Source organism: Sus scrofa, chromosome 8, assembly GCF_000003025.6.
Source record: "Sus scrofa isolate TJ Tabasco breed Duroc chromosome 8, Sscrofa11.1, whole genome shotgun sequence".
NCBI classification, from domain to species: Eukaryota; Metazoa; Chordata; class Mammalia; order Artiodactyla; family Suidae; genus Sus; species Sus scrofa.
Window position 1 is genome coordinate 82662329 of NC_010450.4, and position 26245 is coordinate 82688573.

The following is a 26245-nucleotide window of genomic DNA, read 5'->3' on the forward strand; positions in this document are numbered from 1 at the left end:
ATATATCCTCCTCCTGCTAGATAAAATGGGGAAGGGGAAAAAGAACTTCTTTTGAAGGGTTAATAATGTTATTAAGTGAAAATAGCTTTTTTTTTTTTTTTTTTTTTTTTTGTCTTTTTAAGGTCATACCCACAGCATATGGAGGTTCCCAGGGTAGGGGGTCCAGTCGGAGTTGTAGCTCCCAGCCTACACCACAGCCACAGCAACTCAGGATCCAAGCCTCGTCTGCAACCTACACCACAGCTCACAGCAACGCTGGATCCTTAACCCACTGAGCGAGGCCAGGGATCGAATCCTCATCCTCATGGATACTAGTCGGGTTTATTACCACTGAGCCACCACAGGAACTCCGAAAATAGCTATTTTAATGCACCTCTGACTTGCATTGGTTCTGTATCTCTGTAGACACTTCTAGCGGCATTGGGCCGCATACGTGTCCTTACTGCCCCTGCCCCCTCCCCGTCCTGAATTCCAATGATACTTAGAATCTTCACATCCAGTTTGCTGCCTGTGTTATTGCTTGTGTACTGGTCTGGCCTTTTCTACCAATCTAGCCTTTTCCTTTCAAATTGCTAAAGGGAGCAGGGAGGAGAAGATGATGGTCCTTTGTAACGTCTTTATCTTTTGTGCATCCCCAGTGCCTTCCATGGTGGGTAATAAGGAAGATATTCCAATGGTCCCATTCTGGAAGTCAGGTTTTGAGAGGTTGTGATACTTTACTTTTGAAAGATTTGCAAATTCACAACCAGCTCCCTAGTGCTTTAAAGAGGTTGAAGAGGAGTTCCTGTCATGGCTCAGTGGTTAACGAATCCAACTAGGAACCATGAGGTTGCGGGTTCGATCCCTGGCCTTGCTCAGTGGGTTAAGGGTCCAGCGTTGCTGTGAGCTGTGGTGTAGGTTGCAGATGCGACTCGGATCTGACGTTGCTGTGGCTGTGGTGTAGGCTGGCGGCTACAGCTCCGATTCGACCCCTAGCCTGGGAACCTCCATATGCCACAGGAGCGGCCCTAGAAAAGGCAAAAAAGACGGAAAAAAAAAAAAAAAAAGAGGATGAAGAGAGAGCTGGTCCATGAAAAGAAAGCAGGCTGTTCAAAAGGGAGCTTTGAAGTGTGTGAGTATCTCGATGTCATCTAGGACCTAAGCTTGTAGGGCCACGTCTAGGAACTGGAGACTGTCCAACACTGAGTTAAGTCACAGACTGGTCCGCAATTGAGCAGTGCAGCACAATAGCCCTTTACCTAGCTTAGGCGTTTGTGGATTGGCACTTTGGGCAAAGCTGACCAGGGTGCTTCTCCCAGCCTCTCTTGACTCATCCACTTGCACGGCCTTGCCAGGTCGCCTAAGGCCGGCTGATCTAGGACAGCCCCAGTTGGGATGGCTTCTCTCTGTCCTCCAGGGTCTCCCATCCTTCAGTGGGTTGGTCTGCGCTCCCCCACCCGATAGCTGGGCTGAGTTCCAAAGAAGAGAGCAGAAGGCTCAAGGCCTCTGGAGGCTGGGCTCCGAACTGGCCCAGCATCACTTCTGCTACCTTCCATTGACCAAAGCCAAACACATCTCCACCTCTTGAGGGGCGGAGCCAGAGTCCCAGGGCATAAGGGGTGGGTTTTTGGGGAGAGGAGGAGTGATGGCCCCTTTGCAATCTCCAACCCCCTACAGTTCTTCAGACTCCCTGGGTATTCCATAAAGACAAAAGTCATTAAAATACCGATGTATGACCCAGAATGTCGGCACAGTAATTTAAAATGACAAGTGTAGCAATCGCGAGGAGATGTCACTTGGGGCAGATGGTCACCGACTTCCCTGAAAAGTGTTGGAAATGTATTATCCAGTCTTTAGGTTTTCTTTTTTTTTTCTAGTCTCAAGTCACCTCAAGCTGTTCATACATGCAAATCACTTCACTGCCATTCCTACAGTTCATTCTTTGGATGTGTTAATACTGTGAATTTAAAATGCAGTTTTCTTTCACATTTACTCCCGGCTGGAGGCTTGATGGGTTTTTCCAGGACTTGTCCTTCCTGCTCTTGACAAGGGAGATATCCTGTCTGTTAAGTGGATGACCACAGATAGCTGAGCTGGCTCATTAGGTGTGGCTTTTAGTAGTTTCACTCACGGAGAAAAGCCTTATTTATTTATGTAAAGTTCTGTGGCATTGCGTATTGTTAGTATTCTTGACCCTGCTCCAGGACCAGCTTTGGTTTGCCCTTTGTCACTCTGTCTATAATCACAGTGGCTGTCACAGGGAACCTGCGAAGCCCTGGTCAGGAGACATAGATCCGTGTGACTGAGGAGAAGCTCAGATGGGGATGAGAAATCCAGTGAAATACAGTAAGAAATGTAAGATGGTTAAAACTTTATGAAACACTAATTACGAAACTACTTAAGGCCAATTAAGTGGTTTACCTCACGAGAGAGCAAGATCTGAAAATATTTAGCTTATGTTTTAAACATTCTATTTGAATGGAATATGCTCCACTGTTATTAATTATTATTGAATTAAATCTTGGCTTTCCTTATGATCTCAGAAGGCAATTTATTTTCTTCTCACCCAGGGTGTGTCAAGTTGTCAAAAAAACCCCGAGTCCCCAGACAAATCGTACATGCTTATGTATACTTACTTACAAGGGAACACGGGTAGTTATAACAGACCTGATATGTAATCTGGAGAGTCGAGCTCTGATTCTGGTTCCATCATTAATGATCTGTGTGATTTTAAAAAGGTCATATCATTCTCTGAGGCTAGGTTTTCTTATTGTAAAGTAAGGGAGCAGTAAACAGTCATGGTTTTCATTTTGTTTGTTTTTAAACATTAAGCCCATTTTTTCCAAGCAAAATCTTGAGTGCAGATCCATATTATAAAACACAAAGAATGTGTATTTTATGTATTTTAAATATAGCTTTATTTTTAAGATTCTCATTTATTATATTTACTTACTTAAAAGTCCAGCAGTTGAAAAAAAGTTGCTAAGTGATAAGCCCAAAACATGAAATTAGTGTTAGGATGAGATCTTATTGCAGTGTAAGCATCTAGTATATTTCTAAATTTATTTTGCTGATTGCAGTTTTAAGAAATACCACATACAAAGGGACCTTGTGGCAAATGAGATAATATTTTTAACAGTTCACCTCGTAATCAAGGAATCCCTTTAATTAAATTTATTCTGCTACTTGAACGAAGAGTATAATAATAAAGTTTTTGCTTCGAAGTAGACAGCATTTAGCAGCTGCCCTTAGTCCTTATCATGATAAAGGGCAGACAGGAAGCATCCTAAACTTTCCGTATGTACTAAAGCTATCCATAATTCTGTATTACCTCCTTGGTTATTACTTAATTGATAACCATTATTTGGAAATCTATTTAATCTCTCTAGTCTCAGATTCTTCATCTACAAAACGGGGATGATGGTAGTACTGTTTCAAAGGGTTGTTGAGAGGCTCAGATACATTAATCCAAGTAAATAGCCTACCCTCAGCCCATACTAAATACTCTATCAATGACAGAGCCAGAGATATCTCTATATTTGTATATTTCTGTCTTTCTTCCATCTGCCATGGTCAGGAGGGTCATCAAAGCAGATAGATATACCTGAAACTCCCCTGGCATTTATTTTATTTATTTATTTATTTATTGTCTTTTTGCTATTTCTTGGGTCACTCCCATGGCATATGGAGGTTCCCAGGCTAGGGGTCGAATTGGAGCTGCAGCCACCGGCCTACGCCAGAGCCACAGCAACGCAGGATCCGAGCCGCGTCTGTAACCTACACCACAGCTCACGGCAACGCCGGATCGTTAATCCACTGAGCAAGGGCAGGGACCGAACCCGCAACCTCATGGTTCCTAGTCGGATTCGTTAACTACTGCGCCACGATGGGAACTCCTCCCCTGGCATTTAATTTAAGGCCGTGGTCTTCAACCAGAGGCGTACTCTGGGGATAGTTGGCAATGTCGAGAGAAAGTTTTGTTTTCACAACTGGGAAGTGCTGTTGGCAGCTGGTCGGTAGAGGCCAGGGATGCTGCTAAAGGTCTTTCTGTTTGTGGGACAGACCCCCATAGCACATTATCCAGCCCAGAATGTCTGTGGTGCTGAGACTGAGAAAACCTGACTTAAGGCATGCCTGTAGACCCTCATCGTACCATAACTGCACAGGCTGAATAAGGGGGAAGATCAGTGCATAGTCAACCACTTCCCTGTCATTGACATATTGCTAGAACACTACCACTCCTTAAAGAGCAGGAGGAACTGCATTACAAATGATACACAACACTGAATTATCTAACACATCAGAGGTCTCCAGTGAGTTGACATTTTACATATAACAGAGATGAGGGTCCACATTTTAAAATTAAATTTTAAAGTAGTTTTAATAGCCTTAGAAGCTTAGGAGTTTCTGTCATGACTCAGTGGTTAGTGAACCCAACTAACATCCATAGGGATGTGGGTTCGATCCCTAGCCTTGATCAGTGGGTTAAGAATCCCGCATTGCCATGAGCTGTGGTGTAGGTCGAAGATAAGGCTCGGATCTGCTGTTGCTGTGGCTGTGGCGTGGGTTGGTAGCTGTAGCTCCAATTTGACCCCTAGCCTGGGAACCTCCATATGCTGTGGATGAAGTCCTAGAAAGACAAAAAGACAAAGAAAAAAAAAAAAAAAAAAAAAAAAAAGAAAGAAAAGAAAGGAAAAAAAAAAGAAATCTTAGAAGCTTAAATTTGAAACTAACATTTGTTGGAACCCCTAGAGCTTGTTCTGGGGTTCCTTGGAACACTATTGGAAAACCACCAATCTGTGGTTCCTTCCAGATCCAAAGAGCCTTTGGCTCTGCTTCAGGGGGAGGTAGTGAATACAGTTCTCAATGGCCTAGCTTAGCTTTTCATGTAGCAGTTCAGCATTCACAAAATTGCCAGACTCTGAACTGACAGAGAACTCTTTTTTGTTGTTGTTTTTTAGGGCTGTACCTGTGGCATATGGAAGTTCCCAGGCTAGGGGTCGAATTGGAGCTACAGGTGTCAGCCTATGCCACAGCTGCAGTAAACAAATCTGAGCTGTGTCTGCAATCCACACCACAGCTCATGGCAATGCTGGATTCCCACCCCACTGAATGAAGCCACGGATCGAACCCACATCGTCATAGATGCTAGTCAGATTCATTTCCGCTGTGCCACAATGGGAACTCCTGAGAGCTCTGTCTTATTAAACTCAAGGAGAGTGTTGTCTTCCTTCACCAGAGGGAAGCAGTCATGTTTCGGTCCCTGCCTCCTCTTTTACCCTCTCGGATCTTCACAAAGTTCTTCCCTAGCAGACGATGTCCCTTTCCTTCAGGGTACACCCCATCCTTCCTTCATTTCTCATTAGCAATGCCTCGTTCGTGCTCTTCTGTCCAAAGTTCACAGTGTGATGGCCTGGGTTAGTAGCCTTCTTAAAGGCACTTGGACTGTCTTTGAGAGAAAGGTGAGTGCTTGGGTGCATCTTCAGCCAGAGCCCTGAAGTGTCGTGTCTCTGTGACTTGGAGGGGTCAGTCTGCTAACCTCTTGGGACCTTAGGTCCTTCACCTCTAAGATGAAAATAGTAGTGCTGCCTGTCTCCTGTGGTTGACGGAAGGGTCAATTGCTGTCTAACTATTCCAGAGCTAGTTGTATGCATTATTGAAACAAATACTGATCTTTAAGGAAGTTATATAGTATTGGCCCGGGTTAGGGGTGGAAGGGGGGCTTAGACAGAATCTTGATATGTATTGATGATATCAAGATGCTCTAAAAAGATGGGTTACAACTCATTAATGCTGACCTATTAGAGTTAGAAATTTGGAGTCATTTTACTCCAGTGGCTGTCTCATTCCTTCCCCCATTAGCCTTTATCTTGAATCCTTTCTAAATCCTCAAAAGACTGATTTGTTTCCTTTCAATGGCAGCCCAACTCCACTGAGTTCATGAACTTACGGATATACATACTGTTTCATCAGAGTCGCTTAGGTCATAAAATGTTTGAACAGTGAGAGAAGGGGCCTCTTGGTTAGTGGAGCTTCCCCACTGCGTTGGAAGTGGAGTATTTGGAAGCTTTAAGATACATAAACAGAAGTCAAGGCAGTTGCTGCAAAAGTCCTTTATGAATTAAGTTCCATATGTGCACAGATCTTTTGTTAGTAGTAGGAAAGTCTATGCAGTGAGTCATAAATTATTGCTTTTCTCTCAGCAATTTTCCCAAAGAGAAAAGAAAACATCTTTAGTTCCACCTTTCCCTGTAGAAAGATAGTGGGTTTTTTTTTAAAGTAAGATAATAAAAAATGATGGCAATTATTCAGTCATATTAATTTTAAAATGTAGGGCTTTATATATTATTCTCAGTGTAAATATTTCTAGTAATTGAAAGAAAGCAGGGTAGCCTTCATATTTCTATTTTTATATCATCTGCTTAGATCCAAATGCTTGGGAACTTAAAACTTTCACAAATGAGTGTTTCCCACATATTTTTTTGATATGTCATTAGCTGTATTTACATCCTCCCCACACACTGCTAGTTTTATGTCATTCTTGACATTGTCAGAATGAAAACCAGGTATGAAGTACCTTGCAAATTTATAAAACAGCAGCATACAGCTTGCCTTGTTTTTTTTTTAAGTGTCTTATTGCAGTTCTATTAAATCTAGGTTCTGCTAACAATGCTAAATATCTTTTTTCCTCCATAAGCCGTATGTAGGCATGTATTCTTTTATCTTATAAGCGACTTATATCTTCAGAGAACATTGGCTTAGTGGTTGGTCTCTCTAGGTAGTTTGGACCTGCTTCTAGGGTCTCCATAGTTTCTTATCTTTTTCTTAGCCTCACTTTAGAATTTTTTTAAGTTTCAAAAATAAAAGATATTGGCCTGGAGTTCCCACTGTGGTATAGTGGGTTAAGGATTTGGCATTGTCTCTGTGGCAGCATGGGTTTGATTCCTTGCTAGCTGCAGTGGGTTAAGGATCCACCATTGCTGCAGCTGAGGCGTAGGTCACAGCTGCAGCTCAGATCTGATCTCTGGCCTGGGAACTTCTATATGCCACGGATGTAGCTGAAAAAAGTATTTTTTAAAAAAGTTACAGACCTAAAGCTTTTTTTTTTTTTTTTTTTTTTTTTTTGGTCTTTTTGCCTTTTCTAGGGCCGCTCCTTCGGCATATGGAGGTTCCCAGGCCAGGGGTCAAATCGGAACTGTAGCCGCTGGCCTACACCACAGCTCACAGCAACACCGGATCCTTAACCCACTGAGCAAGGCCAGGGATAGAACCCGCAACCTTATCGTTCCTAGTTGGATTCGTTAACCACTGAGCCACGACAGGGAACTCCAGACCTGAAGCATTTTTAAAAAATACGTTATCAGAGTTCCCGTTGTGGCTCAGTTGTAACGAATCCGACTAGTATTCATGAGGACACAGGTTCAATCCCTAGCCTCGCTCAGTGGGTTAAGGATCCAGTGTTGCTGTGGTATAGGTCACAGATGTGGCTCGGATCTAGCATTGCTATGGCTGTGGTGTAGGCTGGCAGCTACGGCACGGATTCACTCCCTAGCCTGGGAACTTGTATATGTGCAGGTGTGGCCCTAAAAAACAAAAACCAAAAACACATAACCATTCATTTTTTATTGTTCCATCCTAAAGAATCAACATGGCAGACTTAATAGGCAACACTTCCTTTAATTACTCTGTTGTGGCTAAGAATGCTCTTGGAAAGGATTTTTTTCCTTAAATTTTTGCCATGCCCAAGGCAGGTGGAAGTCCCCGGGCCAGGAATCGAACCCACACCACAGCAGCAACCTGAGCTGCTACAGTGACAGTTATTAGAGCCTTAACCTGCTGTGCCACCTTGGAACTCCTAGAAAGGGTTTTATGAAAGATTCTGGAAGAAAGGATTCGAGTGAGAGAAGCTTTAGGAGGGGCCAGCAATCCCTACCCCCACCCTCCAGGAGAGGTTGAAAAAGGAAAAAGGTACTAAGTAAACCAGATCCTCTTAGGAGCTACTTTCTGTGGAGGTCAGAAGTACATGCCTGAGGATTGCTCTGGAGACTGTCTTTGTCCCCTTGGGTTTGATTCCAATGGCACTGTCCCCAAAGGGCTAGATTTTCAACACTTTCCTGGAGATTTTCTGGGTCCCTCCTTTAGTAATGCCAGAGTCCAGGCCATTATTGAGAAACACCTCAGGAAGCGCTGTGGTGTGGAAGCAAAAGCTTTTAACTTTATCTGGAAGATCTTAGCCCCAGTCTGATGATCAGTCCGGGGAAAGCACTTCTGATTGCCTTTGGTGGAGTATTTTGAGATTCCTGTTTTTTGTTTCCCACAGGTAATAATGACACCCAACAGATATTCCTGATCTATGGCCAACCTGTTTTATTCATTCAGGAAATAGATGTTGAGCACCTTCTATGTGCCAGGTCCTGTGCTGGGCACTCAAGATACAGCAGCATTAAAACCAAGATCCCCGCTCTCATGAAGCCTACCTTTGAGTTGAAGGAACAGGCCATGACTTGTTAACATAATAACTAAGACTTATATAGTGTGGATTAGGCTGTTTGGGCTGCCATAGCGAAATACCGCAGACTTGGTGGCCTCAACAACAGAAATATGTTTCTCACAGTCCTGAAGGCCGGACGTCCAAGATCAGGGTGCTGGAAGGTTTGGTTTCTCCTGTGGCCCCTCTCTCCTTGGCTTGAGGACGGCGGCCTCCCTGTTAACTGTCCTCACGTGGCCTTTGTCTTGTGTGTACACATCACTTGTGTCTGTCTTATTGTCAGGACACTGGTCATTTTGGATTAGGGCCACACCCTTGTGGCCTCATTGAACCTTAATTACTTCCCTCTCTCCAACTTCAGCCACAGAGTGAGGTTGGGCTTCAACATATATATTTGGGCAGGTCGGGCAAACAGAGTTCAATCCATAACAGGATGTTACCCAGTGATAAATATTTTGGAAAAAAAGGAAAGTTGGAGTGGGGTAAGAGTGATTGGGGTTACTTTGGCGGGGGTGGGTGCTGCAGTTTTGATCAGAGTGGTCAGGGTCTTCATGGAGAAGCTGATATGTCAGTATAGACTTGGAGGTCAAGTTAGAGTCAAGCGTTGGAATAACAGAGAGACCAGAGATGGAGGCGTTGGTGGAGGTAGGTGAGGGACAGAGGTGGGCAGTCCACAGGCCTGGGTTCTAGTCCTGGCTCTTTGTCTTCTTGGTAGTAAAACTTGCAAACGTCACTTCCAAACTGGATCCTCTAGGGTCCAGTTGCCACATTACGCTGGTCTGGGTAAACTTGTGATTCCAGAATGAAACTTCTTAGAGGGACCCGAGGTAGAAAGAAAGGACTTTGTGTCTGTGTACTGGGTGGGGGCAGGTGTTTGCTTTGAGGATTTACTTTCATCCTTTTTGTTGCTGTTGTTAAACAGGAGTGGGCTGAAAGCTCGTTCTAATAAGCATTTCTATGTTAGGATGAGATCTTAGTTCTCCAGGTACCAACTCACCTAATGTAACCAACCTAAAGTCCTACCACATGGCCTTTAAAGGGGAGCAAGATGCCTGTGAACATGACAAGTGGTGGAAGAAGCTGCTTGTCTTCCTTCTTGGTCTTTCGTAAGAAAGGCCAGAAAATATATGTAGCTCAGTGGGTGAAGGCCTGGCATGGTGTCACCAAGCCACAGAGTCCGTCCCTTAACAGGCCTGTTAGCACTGCCTGACCACACCCTCCATGCCAGCCAACCAATATCAAAATGCTAAAAGGACCTTAGTGGGAAAACTGGTGAAGTCTGAATAAAATCAGACTTTAGCCCGTAGTAACATGAACTTCTTCCTTCCGACACATGCGCTGTGGTTACAGAAATGTCAGCTTTAGGGAATGTTGGGAGAAGGATGTATGGGGATTCTTGGAATCATCTTTGCAACTTTTTGGCAGGTCTAAAAGTATTCCAAAATAAAATATTTTTCTTTAAACAATGCCCGCTGCGGACTCGGCGATGACTTGGGCTACAGACATGGATGAAGAAAGCAATGCCCAGAGCATGCCCCATTGTTTGTGGAATGGTAGCAGTCAGCTTATAATTAAGGCAAAAGTGATCTCTCTCTACTCTGAGCTTTTCTCTTTGGCAAATTCTCTGTCCTCACCTCACCATTCCGCCCTGAGGTTTTTGTTTTGGCTATTGCCTCTGACTCATGTTTATATTCAATATTTGATGGCAGAGTAACTATCTGAAAGCATTATTTTCTAATAGGATTAAGAAGGGAGAGGGCTAATAGGTCAGAGAGACAGCAGTTTATACAGGAAAGAAGACATGGAGGGAAACCAAAGAGAAGATGCCCACTTTGTGGAGGCAGCACTTCTTAAAATATGATAGATTCCAAAGATTCAGACGCCCACGCCCTTCCGAGTCCTATGCTAATGAGTCTTGTACTCTTGTGCCCAGGGCCCAGACTATTGTGATGAGGTTGTGGTCCCCTCTGGGTCAGCACGATGTCATCATATCTTCCATGCCTCGTTATTAAGTTGGGAACAGTGAAGAGAAGAGCGGAAGTGGCCTTTCATTTACGAGTATGTATGAAATCCCTTTCCTCTTTTGACAGCTGCAAATCAGAAGGAGCCCATGAATCTTAATTTTAAAGTGAAAGAGGAGCCTAAGGAAGAGGAGGCCCTAAGTGCCACGTTGCCTCGGTCCAGCTATGTGTTCAGCCCCGAGTCTGAAGTGCCAGCCCCAAGCATCTCTGAGGACACACTTAAGCCCCAGGAAGCGAAGGGCAACGTACTAAGGCGGGATATGTCGGTCAAAGCAGCATCTGAACTTCTCATGAAACTATCAGGTACTCGATTTATTCTAAAATACTCACATGCTGACGCCATCACTTGCAAGCCAACTGGGCTGCCTCCGACAAGGGTTATAATTAGCCTAATGGCAGCAACATCACATTATGACGGTGAATTCAGGAATGATTGGGTGCTTGGCTTAAATTCCTGTGTTGTGTGTATGAGTTTGTTTGCGGATGATAGCTGTGTACCTGTCTTATTACATACACTCCTCGTTTCCTGATGAGGACTGCACATTGTTGGGAAACAGTACCGCTCTCTAAGATGATGTGGGTCATAATTTTCAATGGGTTCTAATGATATTCAAAGCACTTCTGTTAATTGATCAAAATAGCTATTCTTTCCTAATAGGGGACCTTGCATTTTGTGGTGTTTTTATACTTTATTCTTTAAGAACCACTAACCATATTTTTCTGAACTTAATAAACCATTAAGATGGCACTTGAAATGATTACCAATAGAGTAGCAATGAGATTTTATAAATAGAAAATCTCATAAAGGAAAATTATAATAATTAATCTAAGTTCCTGAGACAAATGAATAATTTTTTATTAGTATCTAAATGTCATTCCAGCCTATCAAATGTTGGCAAAATGGGTTATCTTGTGAAATTTTTTTCCTACCCATTCTCTTGTCTGCTCCATCCCCTTCAGAACAAGTGAAAATTTATAGTGTTTTAAATTTCATGGTGTGACTTCCAGAAGAAAAGAAAAGTTGTATCAATAATGATGCTTACCAAGGCATATCCCCCATCCTTAATTCACTGCTGCTTAAAGATAATTTTTAGAAACTATATTCAAAAATGCTAATATGAATCACAAACTGTTTTCAGTTTGTAACTTGCTTGCTATGGTTGGAAGGTGAAAGTGAGCCATGTATTAGGGAGACTGCTTTTCTGTGTTATTTCATAAACTAGTCTGTTTCTGGTTGACCAGTAAGCTGGAAAGTAAGAAATGAATAATTATTTACTTAGAGTCATTGTATCTTGACAGTTGAAATTCCTGTATTTGCCAGTTGGTGGGGTTCAGAATTCTTTCCTTGGATGTCAATTTAAAACACATTGGGACTTCAGGGGGACATGATTTGTTATAGATAAAGCACAATACAATCATTACATCCTTATTGGAGCCCTATTTTTCTAAACTTTGTGGTGATAGCGCTGTATTTTCTCCCATATAAATGGGAGATCTAGCAAGATTGTGCTAATTGCTGAAAGCTGAAAGTTTAAAAAGATGATGTTCAAGCCAAGATATTTTCATAATTTGGACCCTCCTTCCTGTGTCAAAAGGTCTTGGTGACGCAAAGTAATCTGTCTGTTGGTTTCCCAGTCCATTCAGAGAAGACACACACCTCTCTGATTCCTCTTCCCTAAGATACTCTTTCGTAGTATGACTTTCCCTCTCTTCCAACAGCAATTCTCCTAATGGTCAGATTCTAGTGGATAATATTTCAATTTCAGAGTTTTCTGTGTAGCCAGTATCGTGAGCAGAGAAAGCTGGGGTGGCATCAGAAGATAATATGCAACAATGAGATTTCAGGAAAGATGTTCTCTAAGGAAAATGTATTATCTTAATCCTTTTAGATGATGCGATTCAGGCAATGAAGTACAAAATGATTTGCTAGGTCACGATGAGATCATGAAATAGAATATGGCGAGACAGCTGTGCACACTGAATGATGTTTGTGGTCAGCAACGGCTCTTCTAAATGTTTACGTTGAGTGTTAGTGAGTACGTGTGCTGTGGGTTCAACAATAGTTGAATGGATGACTTGGTCATATTTCCAAAGAGCATCTGCCCTGCTTCAGGCTGTGGCAATGAGAACTTCTTACAAGATTAAGAGAACTCTTGTTTTGCCCTGAAAGAATTTCCCAGCAGTCCGCATGCTCTGACTTAGGTCAACAAAATACACATCATGGTCCCCACCTTCGAGATGCTTGTGGCCTAGTCAGAAGTAGTCCAGGGCAGTGGAATTCAGTAAGGGCTTTGCATTTGGAATGTCATCCTTCTACCGTCTAACAGACTGCGGTCAGTAAATTGCCAAGAACTTTCCAAGTTCTAAAAATAGGAGTGTGACTTAGAAAAAAAACCCAAAAACAAAGAATGTCTTCATTCCTAAGCCTCAAGATCAAGAGGACCTTAAACTTCACCTTTATTAGGTTTAAAGTGGATATTAGAGTTTCTAATCATGGGTAGATCAGTGCTCTTGAAAGAAGGAAGATGTCAAGGAAAAACTTCCTATGCTCTCTTTACTCAAGTTATAATTTTAGCAATTTCACGGCTTATGCCCCGAAAGCCATCTGAGGAAGGGACCTGTCAAGTGTCTTCAGGCCCTGACTTCCATGATATTTCCTGTTCCTCTATAGAGAAGAGGAATAATTCACGTCTCAAAGCATCTCTGCAGGTCGTCAGTGCTGCTCCAGGCTCACCTCACCTGATACCCCAAAGTCTCGCTGCAGGCATTCTTGTGAGTGGGAGTCCCTACTGCTTCCTGCCTCGCTGATTTTCGGTTTTGGTCTTCTGTCCTGCGGTGGGGGAAGATCTGGATGGGAGGAGTCGGGTGAGAAAAGTACCACCCTGTGTGCTATCATTTTTTTTTCCTTCCTTCAGTTTTGATCCAAGAAATAGCTAAGATGTGGAATGAAAGGTTTTTCCTTCTCCATTACTTATTTCCTTGAGATGAGATGCTACGATTGGTAGTAGTTTCAGCCCCTCGCAGTCTTTTCATTGAATTAATAAGAGGAAACTAGTCAACAATTTCAGCTGCCTCATTTCCGGTGTTAAATTAATTTAACTCCTTCACGGTGGATGTTGGGCAAGTGGCCAGGTCAAATATCATGTGAGACTTTCCTACATGGAGAAACCTCTGTAGGCATATTGTTTTCCAAATTGACATTTATGTTTTACGGGAAAAACACAGATGCGTTGGCGACCAGGCTAAATTTTTCAGTCACTGTATGTTTAGAAAAATCTGGGTTTTCTTCCTTCCTTGTAGCTCAGGTCCTAGGCATTAATTGGGAAGTGCCTAACAGCTGGGTCCAGTAAATTGATTCCATAAAGAAAGGCGCCCACTCGAAGGAAACCACGGGTCGGATGAAACTACCTGTTGTTATGTGACACAAGGCAGCCAAGAGAATCAAACTTTTCTGCTAAGTGCATAGTTGCCAGACAGTTCCCAGAAGTCTTGATTTAAGGAGGCCCAAATCCTGAAGTCCGACACAGAGGTCATATAACATCACGCAGACTAAGAGAATCGTCACTATTAACTTCTGGTTTTGCAACAGCTAGTGGCTTTGAAAACTTATGGAATAGATGTGTGATCACAAGTGTGATGCAATGCCCTAAGTGACACAAGGTTTTATCGGTCTGTCTCGGTTGTACTTTAAGTAGAAGGACCTGTATTGTCAATCAACGAATCCCCAATAAATTGAAAAAAAAAAGAGAGAGAAGAGAGAGAGAAGTAGCTAGAAGGTCGCGTCGCGGCTCAGTGGTAATGAATCCAACTAGTATCTATGAAGATGCGGGTTTGATTCCTGGCCTTGCTCAGTGGGTTAAAGATACAGTGTTGCCATGAGCTGTGGTGTAGTTTGCAGACGAGGCTCAGATCCCAAGTTGCTGTGGCTCTGGCGTAGGTTGAAGCTGCAGCTCTGATTCGACCCCTGGCCCAGGAACTTCCATACGCTGCAGGTGCAGCCCTAAAAAGAAAAAACAAACAAACAAAGGAAAAACCCCAAGTAGCTGGAAAGCTGGAGTTATTCAGAAACATTAATGAAAAATTAAATATTTAGATTGATCTGACCTGGAAAATATAACCTAACATTAGACCTTGATTTGAAAGATGTGTGCTGGTTATCTTATTTCTGTGCTTGAAGAAGGACACTGCCTGGGTTTATATTCATTTCTGATTTATATTCACTTATACTCACCTTGCCTTGGAGAGAAATATAAATTATAACTGCCTCTTGTGGAGGAATCCAGGCAGGCCCTGGATTTGAAATATGTAATGAGGTAGGGTTCAGGGAATCGCCTACTAAGATAGGGATTCAGCTCAGAGATACTCATTAAGCCAGCTTGGGTGGGGTGAAGTTTTAAGGGGAATTTAATCTCCAAGATGAACTGAAGCAGAGAGGAAAAGTACCCAGAGGTTGGCTTTGTTAACAGATTTCATTAGAGCCCTTTGGGTTGTAAGTGACAAATCCTCCAGCTAGTTTGGGCAGGAAAGAGGAATTTGTCAGAAGGTGCAGGCTTGGGATTGATTTAGGGAACATCCTAAGGGCAGGGATGCAGGCAGGGTGGTGTCAGGCCTCCACTGCAGCCAGGGACTGGGGGACCCCATGGAACCAGGAGCCCCTCTGTCATTCCCACTCCTACTCCTCTGTGCATTCAGATGGGCTGTTTCTTCACCAGACCCCGTGGTGGAAAATGGCAACTGCCCACAGCTTCCAAGTACACCTCTTGTTCAGAAGAGCAGCTGGACAGAAATTTCCTAGTCTCAGCCCCAAATTCCAGCTGATCGCCTCAGCTCCGACAGAGGCCCACCAGGGGAAACTAATACTGTCTCTAGGGATCAGAGCATATTGGGCCGACAGGCTGCCATCATGTAGGGTTGCCCGGAGAAGAATCCTCAGAAGTGTGCCTTGGATGGGCGAGAGGGAGGGTGGCAGGAGACCGAGAAGATAAGCGATTTGTGTGGACCCTCAAAGCTCAAGGAGCAGATAATGGTCATTGCTGTTATTTCAAGACTGAATGTAAATGGGTTTGGGTGAAGCTTGCCTTTCCTTTCTGGCAGAGTCTCGGTGATGGGCGGGGTCAGGACTTGGCTTCGCCAGCGCCAGCTCTCTGTGTGCTCAGGCAGTGCTTCTCAAAGTGCAGTCCCCAGACCAGCAGAGTCAGCAGGAGCTGGAGAAGATGAGGAAGTGGTAGAAATGCAAATTCTTGAGCCCTGCCATGCACCTTGCTGATCCTGCGGGGATTTTTTTGGTTTTTATTTTTGCCGTGCCCCAGGCATACGGAAGTTCCCAGGCCAGGGATCGAAACCACACCACTGCAATAACCAGAGCCACAGCAGTGATAACGCTGGGTCCTTACCCCCTGAGCCACCAGGGAGCTCCTGAAATGGAGTGTTTTACAAGCCCTACAAGTGATTCTGAAAGCTAAGTTTTGAGAAGCATTGTGCTAAGGAAACGGTTAATTGGAGAAGTAAGTTTTGTCCACCCCAAAAGAGCGCCTTAGGTTGAAACTGACAAGAGAATAAAGCTTTCTTAGATGCACATTTCAAGAAGAATCGTCTCTCTTCAGCAGAGATTCCTTTTAATTTATTATGAAATAATGGTATCTGGGAACCTTTTTTAGAAGGGCACGTGTACCTGATAAATCAAGACAGTGCTGGTTGTGAGCCTCAGATCATACTCTTTTTCCGTGTTCTTTGCTATTAAATGTCATGATTATTCCCGGGAAATATATGCATTCTTTTAAGAGGAAAAAGCTCCCCGTCTCCACTCCCAACAAATCAAAGATCATGTCGGAGTCTCTTTTTTAAATTAATTTTATTGAAATATAGTTGATTTACAATGTTGTCTTAATTTCTGCCATATAGCAGAGTGATTCAGTTGTGTGTGTGTGTGTGTGTATGTGTATTCTTTTTCCTATCATTTTCTGTTATGGTTGATCAGAGGATATTGAATATAGTTCCCTGTGCTATACAGTAGGGCCTTGTTGTTTATCCATTCTCTGTATAATAGTTTGCATCTGCTAATCCCAAACTCATATCTCAATATAATAAAGACTATTTATGACAAACCCACAGCAAATATAATACTTAATGGTGAAAAGCTGAAAGCTTTCCCACTAAAATCAGAAACAAGACAGAGGCTTTTCTATTCTAATTCCTTGAGATAAATTAGAGATTTTAGCTAAATAATTTCTCAGGGCAAAAGCTATTCAGTCTTCTAGCTGGTATTTCTCCCTTGGAAAATTGTAGTCTATCAAACTTTATAAACTTCAGTATAACTTCAATAATAATCTACAAGGATGGAAAATAGGTGTTTTTGTTTTATATTAATGTCATCTCATACTTCCCTCCTTCAAACTTATAAGGTGTCTTATTGAATGGTGAATGGAACCTGTTTCCTTGCTCACATATAGTGGAAAATAGAGTTCACTCCTGCCTGAGGTGAACAGGTGCACATGGTAGCATAGTTATAAAAGAGTTATGGACTTCCTTGTGGCTCAGTGGAAACAAATCTGACTAGCATCCATGAGGACACAGGTTCGATCCCTGGCCTTGCTTAGTGGATTAAGGATCTGGCATTGCCCTGAGCTGTGGTGTAGGCCAGCAACTGCAACTCCGATTTGACCCCTCGCCTGGGAACCTCCATATGCTGCAGGTGCGGCCCTAAAAAGACAAAAGACCAAAAAAAAAAAAATAATAATTTAAAAAAGCTAAAAGAGTTAAAGAGTAATTTGGAAGTATCAGTTAAAAGAAGGTATTTCATTTGTTTTATTAATGTTGTCTTATAACGTTGTCAAATACATGGTCCTGAGAAATTTTAAAGCATATACATGTCGAAATGGCTTAGTCTAATCAGTCTGAAATTGAAAAATGCTTTTTTTCCCACTTCTAACTTTTTTGAGCACCTGGAGAAACTCATTGAATCTAGTATCTTACTTTTCTAATAATGTATATATTTTAGATTGTCATGTTTTAGAGGGGACTTAACTGTTTTTTAAAACACCTCACTTTCTAAACATCTTTTTTGAGAACTAATTCACATACCATAAAATTTACCTATTTGAAGTGTACATCTTTTTATGAAACATTCTCATCATCCCCAAAGAAACTCTGTACGTATTAGCAACTACCTGCCTCCCCACCTCCATTCCCACCCCACCCCCTCCCTAATCTACTGCCACTGAGTAGATTTTCCTATTGCAGACATTCCACCCAAATGTAATTATATAATAAGTGGCTTCTTTCACTTAGGTAATGTTTTCAAGGTTCATCTATATTGGAACATGAATCAGCACTTCATTCCTTTTTATGGCTGCATAATATCCCAGTGGCTGTTATTGGAATGGATACCCCAATGATGTAGCACTAATTTTATACATGATGTTAAATGGTTATACCACATTTTGTTTACCCATTTATCCATTATTGAGCATTTGCGTTGTTGCCCAACTTTTGTTGATAAGAACATTCCTGTACAAGTTTTATGTATACCTACATTTTGTTTCTCTTGAGTGTATATCTAGGAGTGGAATTCCTGGGTCAAATGGTAACTCTGTGTTTTAACATTCTGAGAAACTTGGCAAGCGGTTTTCCAAAGCAGCAGCACCATTTTATATCCCCATAGCAATGTATGAGAGTTTCCATTTTTTTCCACAGACTTGTCAAAATTTACTATTATCTGTATTTTTTATTACAGCCATGGAGCTGGGTGTGACTAGTATCTCCTTTTGGTTTTGACTTGCATTTCCCTGATGACTAATGATGTTGAGCATTTTTTCATGTGCTTATTGGCCATGTGTATATCTTTTTTGGAAAAATGTCTGCTCAAGTCCTTTCCCCACTTTTTAATTGAGTTATCTGTCTTTTTACTCTTGCATTGTAACATTTCTTTATATATTCTGGATATAAGTCCCTTATCAGAGATATGACTTACAAATACTTTCTCCCATTCTGATGATCGTCTTTTCACTTTCTTGATGATACTATCTACTGTGCAAAAGGTTTTAATTCAATTTATCTCTCTTTTGTGGCTTGTTGCTTGGGCTAATTAGGGAATAATCACATTTCTACAGTGCCAAAAATTGGGTAAAAAATGAAGAGTTATTTAATAGTAACATGAAAGTCTGTCTTTACTTGTATTGGCACCATGTTTAATTTTCAGATGTAAAGCCTATGAAACCCAATTTATGGAATAAATACTTCCATATTGGAGTTGACCTCTCTGATTTCTGTATTGGCTATAACATTCCGTATTTTAGCTGATGGCAAAGAATATTTACATGTCAGCTCTTTTTTTTTTTTTTTTTTTTAAGGGCCATACCCATGACATGTGGAGGTTCCCAGGTTAGGGGTCGAATAGGAGCTACAGCTGCTGGCCTGTGCCACAGCAATGCAGGATCCGAGCCGTGTCTGTGACCTACACCCCAGCTTACAGCAACGCCAGATCCTTAATCCACTGAATGAGACCAGGGATCGAACCCTTGTCTTCACGGGTACTAGTCGGGTTCGTTAGCGCTGAGCCATAATGGGAACTCCTGTGTCAGCTTTTTAAATGACTTTTAATGACCATGACCAATAGTGGGCTTACAACTGATGAGATCACTTTCCTCATTGCCATATATATATACACGCACACACACACACACACACACACACACACACACACACACACACACACTCTCATATATGTATCCTAAGCAACTCTCAGGATATACCTGTGTGTATATAAACATACACAGAAAACCTGTAACTGGGGAAGTTAAGTCTTAAATAAGGTATTAGACTGTCTTTTTTAGCACTTGAAAACTTAGAATTGCAGATATTTTGAGTTTGCAAAAACTCTTATACAGATAGGGAATAGATCACTTTAATAAGATAAAAAGGTGACATTTTTATATACCCAGAGACTTTTTTTTTCCAGCCATACCCACAGCACATGGAAGTTTTCAGGCCAGGGGTCGAATCCAAGCCACAGCTGCAACCTATGCTATAGCTGCAGCAATGCTGAATCCTTAATCCAGTACACCAGGCTGGGGATCAAACCCTTGCCACCTCAGAGACAGCACTGGCTCCTTAACCTGCTGCACCACAGCGGGAACTCTGAGAATTCTTTTCTTGAAGGTCTAGGTCTAGTTAAGCTCAGAGGATGTACCTGGGTGTTATTTACCTGATTGTTGATTTACCTGATAGTTGAGATGGGAGGTCTCAACAGCTCTGGAAGGGTGGTTCCCCTCCCGGCAAGAACAGGGGACTGGCTTCTAACAGAAGCTCCCACTGTAGCTGGTGTTCCACCTACTGCCTGTTTAGGAAGTGCCCTTCTGTTTACTTTATAATTCCACACACAGCTTCCAAATCCCTGAAGCCTTACACCTGCGTGGCTGCTCTCCCTACACCTCCTGTGGGAGCTTTCAGGGCTCACACCCCAGGCCAGCACCTCTGCTCCTCCTTTCCCCTTTAGAGCCCTCACTCCTCGGCCACCCTTTTGCTTTCTTGACCCTGTTTCCTCCACCCCCTGCCCTGAGGCCTGGGATTCCTGAAGGAAGGCAGGACTCTAAAGGGCTCTTGTTCTGTTATCATCTGCCTGTTGCTCATATGTTAATGTAGCCACGAAAATTTGTATTGGCCTGTGTTCCCAGAAGCCAGGCGAGAGCTCAGAAAGGAATTTCGTGTGCTCCACCTTCATTACAGATTCCTTTTCTGTTTGGCTAGATGGGTGGGGGGGTGAGGGGGGTGCTTTAAGGCAGGGGGTGCAAGGAGGGGCCAGGCCTGGTGAAGGGGTTCCAGATCCTTTACACTACTGAGCGGAAAACTAAGACTTGGCACCTCAGAAGTGTGTTGGCTGTTGGCATGGCACGCCCTCCTCCTGGGTTCCTGTGTCATTTTTTGTTTTCTGATATAAATAGAGAACATTTCTGCAGACACTGTCTCATCCACAACACAGACTGTGGCACAGGAGAGGCCATTTGTAAATACTGTTGGATGGTGACAACTCTAAGACGAAGCTTTATTTTCTGAGGGAACTCGTAGTGTGGATGCAAACATCTGAGTAACCAAAGATTCTGTTCATTTAGGACACATTTCCCTGAAACCATGTACCTTCTCCCAGCTTTAGCATCTCTTAGCAATCAGGGCTTCCCGGGGCTCCGCCCTTCAGACTTTCCGGCTTTGTGTTATCACAGTGATGGTCTTGGGAGGGAGATCCCTGCCTTTGTGCGCCTCAACGAGAGGTCTAATACATTCTCATTCCACGGTGGCTTTTCTTCTCATCGCCATGTTAACCTTTCACCTTTAACTTCCTCCTGTCAAAGGAGGGGAGCATTTGCGTGTATAATTAAGCCCCATGCCTTCTGCGCCCATCTGGGTACAGACTGGTCTCACCGACCTACTGCATCCTACTGCGCAGAGGCTCAACTGGTCAGTGGTACCCGGGCCCCTCAGCCACGTTCAGCGCCGGGAGGTACACACAGGGTGAGGGCGACAAGGCCCGTTTCCATTGGGCAGGGGAGGGCCCGGGTCAGCCCAAGAATGGGAAGCTTCCTGGAAAAGAACTATTTTTCCCTTACGGCTTCTGTTACTTTTCCAGAAAGGCCAAGGATTGAAGAGTGGGATCTTCTCCTTGTCAGAGTGTGAGGACCTGTGACCTTCTTGATCTTTCTTCCTTATAACTTTTCTGTTTGCTCTCCCCACCTCTATACGTGCCCCATATTGAGGCCTGCCTGAGTTTGTGCTGGGAGTTGATTTACTCCCTATTGTCTAAATATGGGATAGCAGCTGGATTCGAGTGCATTTCCTGGCTTCCTGTGGCTCGCCATGGGCTTGTGTCACCTGTCTCCCCAGCCAGGGTGGGGGTTGGGGGGCGATGCCAGTTTATATTCACGATTCACCATGTTTTATCTCACATCCAGAATCAAGAGGTGAGGGTCACTTTTTTTTTTAATCCAGTGAATTTTATTATATTTATAGTTGTACAGCTATCATCACAACCTAATTTTAGAACATTTCCATCCCAAACCCCAATCCATCCCCCCCTCCACCTGTCTCCTTTGGAAACCATAAGTTTTTCAAAGTCTGTGAGTCAGTTTCTGTTCTGCAAATAAGTTCGTCGAGTCCTTTTTTTGGATTCCACATATGAGTGATAGCATATGACGTTTGTGTCTCACTGTCTGACTAACTTCACTTAGCATGATCATTTCTAGATCCATCCATGTTGCTGCAAATGCCATTATTTCACTCCTTTTTTCTGGCTGAGTAATATTCCATTGTATATATGTACCACATCTTCTTTAACCACTCCTCTTATCCTTGGACATTTATGTTGTTTCTCTGTCTTGGCTGAAGGGTCAAGTGGATCCATCTACTTGATTCAAGTGGGACCGAAGGCGACATAGCAGTGATTTGTGGGGCCTCTCTTGAGAGCAGAATCATTAGGCCTCACTCTGCATTTAAATAGCAGTAGGTATTTTTACTTGGAATCCATCCGGGCTTATGTAGCCAACACAGTGGGTAATATGTAGATCATTTTTTTTTTTTTTTTCAAGCTGTGGAATAAAGAAAAAAGCTGGAGAGTCAGGCTAATTTAATCAAGACTGAGGGTTGTCTCCTTTAAATTACTTGTGCCAAAACCTTTAAACTCAGGTTATTCCATCCTGGTACTATTTATTTATTTATTTATTTATTTAATTTTTTTGTCTTTTGTCTTTTTAGGGCCACACCTGAGGCATATGGAGGTTCCCAGGCTAGGGGTCCAATCGGAGCTGTAACCGCTGGCCTACGCCAGAGCCATAGCAATGCCAGATCGGAGCCGTGTCTGCAACCTACACCACAGCTCATGACAACACTGGATCCTTAACCCACTGAGCAAGGCCAGGGATTGAACCTGCAACCTCATGGTTCCTAGTCACATTTGTTTCCACTGCGCCACGATGGGAACTCCCCACCCTCGTTCTCTTTAAAATGTTTTCTCCTAAAGCATTGTCTCTCTTAGAAAGTCTGACTCCTTCTCAGCTTTCTTGGGGACTGCAGGGCTTACGCTGTCACCTTGGATATAACGGGACCTAGTTCTCAGTTAGCCCCCAGTTAGTTAGGTCCCCAATAACTGTGACCTCCCACCCTCCATCCCCAATAACTGTTGCTCTTTACTACCTGTTCACCAGAGGACACAGGAACAAAGAGAGGAAGTGACATTAAAATGAGTCACTGACACTACGTGGAAGTGGCTTTGATTTTTAAAATGTTTGGACAGAAGGTTGAAATGCAGCACAAACGCACCGTGGGGCTGTCACCCCATGTCTCCAAGAAGTACGGGAACGAGCGCCAAGAGGACACATCAGACGGTCCCATCTCTACTTCAAGGATGCCCACAGCCATGGTACTCGGGACGGTGCCCCCTCAGAAGCTAAGACTCATGCATCATTGGCGGTCAGGATGGTACTTTTTAGCAAAAGTTTCTGATGTTTGCCTGGGATTGAAACATACCCTGTACTTTCTCCACTTCTCATCGTAGCGTTCCATTTCTCCTTTGGGGTCTTTTTCTTGTGGTGGTGGTTTTCTTTCACTTATTCAGCACTATTTATTGAGAACCTCCTGTGTTCCAAGCCCTGTTTGGGGGACTCGGACACCAAGGTGGACAAGCCAGGGTCCCCCTCCCGCAGGAGCCTGTGTTTTCTTCATACCCTGTCGACTGCCGCCCGGGCTGACGTGGGTGGCTGCTGGTTCCAGTCTCTGCTGTTACGCAGGGTCCTGCTTTCCGCACCATCTTTGCCAGCCCCTCCCTGCCTGCTGGAAACATTGACCGATGGGAGAGAAGCAGCCAGGGCTTCTCAACAAAGATATCCTTGGGACACGATGGAGTAATATTTAGCACCACCTAAGAAAAGCATCTCAAACTTGTCTGCATATACTAAAGCCCTTTTACCATCTGTTAGTGGAAAATATCGAAAAGTTTGGTAAAACTCAGTTATTGAAAGAAAGCTTTTCTTCTGCTCCTTCCTCTCCTCCGGCATGAAGGACTTCCTCTGCCCTTGTCCTTCCTCATGAAGCATCAGTCAGTGGCCAACCCATCACCAGATAGAGGTGGCCCTTGCTTTGTGGTCATTTGTTCCGTCAGCAGAAATTCTACTGAATCTTGCAGGAGCTCCGTTTAAAACCTACATGCACACTCGCTCCCCCACCAACCCTTCCTGAATTCAGGTTCCTAGAAGGATAGAAAAAGGCCAGTTCATGACAACAGACGAGGGGGACTTAGATTTATTAAATGGCAAAGGATAATGATGTTAAATAGCTTTAAGTTTAGATCAGATACTTTCATTGACCCTTTTTCTTTTTTTTTAAATGTGTGACAAGAAAAGTATATTCTGAACATTAGATGAAAAATAGGTTAATTTTTTAAAAATGAGATCATTTGGAATGTTACCAAATGGCAGGCAGTCTAAAGGCACCTCTTTAGCTAATTTCTGGTGAACTCATTCAATGAAAAGAAAACAAGGCGATTGGGAGGGCTTTACATTAGCGCTGGGACACACAGAGCTCAGGAGATAATGACTAGGCCTCTCCACATCGTCTCCTGGCTGGAGAAGCCGACCTCTCACCGCCCCCAGGGACTGAAGGAATTTCGTTCTTGTCCTTTGGAGAAAAGGGAAATTGAATGCAGCATTTGTGAAGTGTGATGGAGGTGTTCTGACCTGTGATCATCTTCTGTGTGACTATGAGGGGAGACCTTCCCCTCTGTCAGTGACCCCACTTCATGGCTGAACCCTAGGCAGTGCCACACCCTGAATCGAGCCCAAAACTTGTGCCGAAGCTCTGGGCTCAGTTTTGTGGTCAATCCACTAGCAAATGCCCTGCAGCGTATCTCAGGCAGGGCCCTCTTGCAATTGCTTGCTGCTGCAGGGGAGACCAAGCTGTTGGAAAATGGACAGAAGAATAAGCGTCAAGGGCTTTGCCCTGATGGAAAATGATCTGTTTCTTGGACCCCTGAAAGGGAACTTCCTGGTCTTACTCTTTATTATCTTTGAAGTTTTAGGGCGTATTTGTTCTTTGCAGACTCAGAACAATTAATAGAATGGGACACAGTACTCCTCACTGGGTGTTTCTGAGTTGCCCCCCTGCTTACCCCCATCGCTTAATCGTGAATTCTCCTGTGCCTAGTGCGCTCTCCAGACGGTGCTCATTCTCCTTCCAAAGTCGCTGGGTAGTCTACTGACGGAGAGGGGAGGCCAAGTTCATGTATGGTAGAGGTGATCCAATTCGAAAGGCCAGTTCTGATCAAGCATCTTTGAAATGGCTAGAGGAATAAAAAATGTGTGGTGTGAGAGAGAGAGAGAAGAGGAGAAGGAGAAGAAGAAGAAAGAGAAGAAGAGGGAAAGGGAGGAGCATCCAAAAAGCCCTGGCTCCATTATTTTAAACAAGATTCTCCTAATGTGTTTTTTTTTGTTTCAGTGTTTTCTTTTTTTTTTTTTTGTTTTGTTTTGTGGGGTTTTTTTTGTTTTTTGTTTTTTGTCTTTTTTGCCATTTCTTGGACTGCTCCCATGACATATGGGAGTTCCCAGGCTAGGGGTCTAATCGGAGCTGTAGCCGCTGACCTACGCCAGAGCCACCGCAACAAGGGATCCGAGCCGCGTCTGCAGCCTACGCCACAGCTCACGGCAATGCCAGATCCTTAACCCACTGAGCGAGGCCAGGGATCAAACCCAAAACCTCATGGTTCCTAGTCAGATTCGTTAACCACTGAGCCATGGTGGGAACTCCCTCCTAATGTTTAGATTACTGTGCAGATTTGTTTCACCACCTGGAAAAGATGGTTTAATTTAATTAATTGTTTAATGAATTATTTAAGTTTGTGCAGAACTTTGTGTATTTTCCTCATAGATCTTGGTTTGATCTCCTAATTTGCTCAGTTAATCCTGTGGGGTTCTGGGTGAAGTGTGTGTGTGTGTGTGTGTGTGTGTGTGTGTGTGTGTGTGTAAACTCTGATGTTGAAAAATACTATTTTTTTTAAACCAAGGTGGGGGGTGAAATTCAGTTCCCTATCTCACACCATTCAGCAGCCGTGCCCTTGGCTGTGCTGTTATCCTCAAGTCTAGAGACCGTGCATTTCTATTCATTCCAGAGAATGGGTCTCCCATTCTGCTCTTCCAAAAAGAGGTAATGGAATGCTGTTCTCTAAGGTTCTTGTATGTTAGGAGAACTAAGAATTGCTGTACCCCTGTTTCCTCTTGTGGGGAGTGTTTCTTCTCTTTTTACCCAGAAACAAATGACTGAGGTGTCCAGTAGAGACGGTGGGAGTCTGTGTTTTCCTTCCTGGGATGTGGCAGCCACCATGGGTCAGGGGTTTTGTGCCACAGAGCAGGACTGGGAGCTCGTGGGGAGCTTTTCCCACTGAGGATCACTGTACCCTGGATGCTGTGGCAATGAACTCAGGGTCGCCTCATAGAGACAAAGGAAGTTTACTATCCAATTTCCCATGGAGAAGCATGTATTCATCTAGTCCTGTAAAGAATGTAAGACTTGGGAGTTCCCATTGTGGCTCAGCAGGTTAAGAATCCGACTAGTGGAGTTCCCATTGTGGTGCAGTGGTTAACGAATCTGACTAGGAACCATGAGGTTGTGGGTTCGATCCCTGGCCTTGCTCAGTGGGTTAAGGATCTGGCATTGCCGTGAGCTGTGGTGTGGGTCGCAGATGTGGCTCAGATCCCGTGTTGCTGTGGCTCTGATCCCATGTTGC

At 43.5% G+C, this 26245-nt stretch overlaps 1 protein-coding gene across 7 annotated transcripts in view; it reads left to right on the forward strand.

Annotated features, from left to right (window-relative positions):
* The window catches only part of ZNF827 (zinc finger protein 827), a 187132-nt gene that overhangs the window by 65769 nt on the left and 95118 nt on the right, over positions 1-26245 (forward strand). For 6 of the 7 annotated variants that reach the window (XM_021101535.1, XM_021101538.1, XM_021101537.1 and 3 more), the window contains exon 5: positions 10558-10791. The exons of the other annotated variant lie outside the window; for it this stretch is intronic. In XM_021101535.1, the coding sequence (XP_020957194.1) occupies positions 10558-10791 (234 nt within the window). The remainder of the gene's footprint in view (positions 1-10557; positions 10792-26245) is intronic. 7 annotated transcript variants of the gene reach the window in all.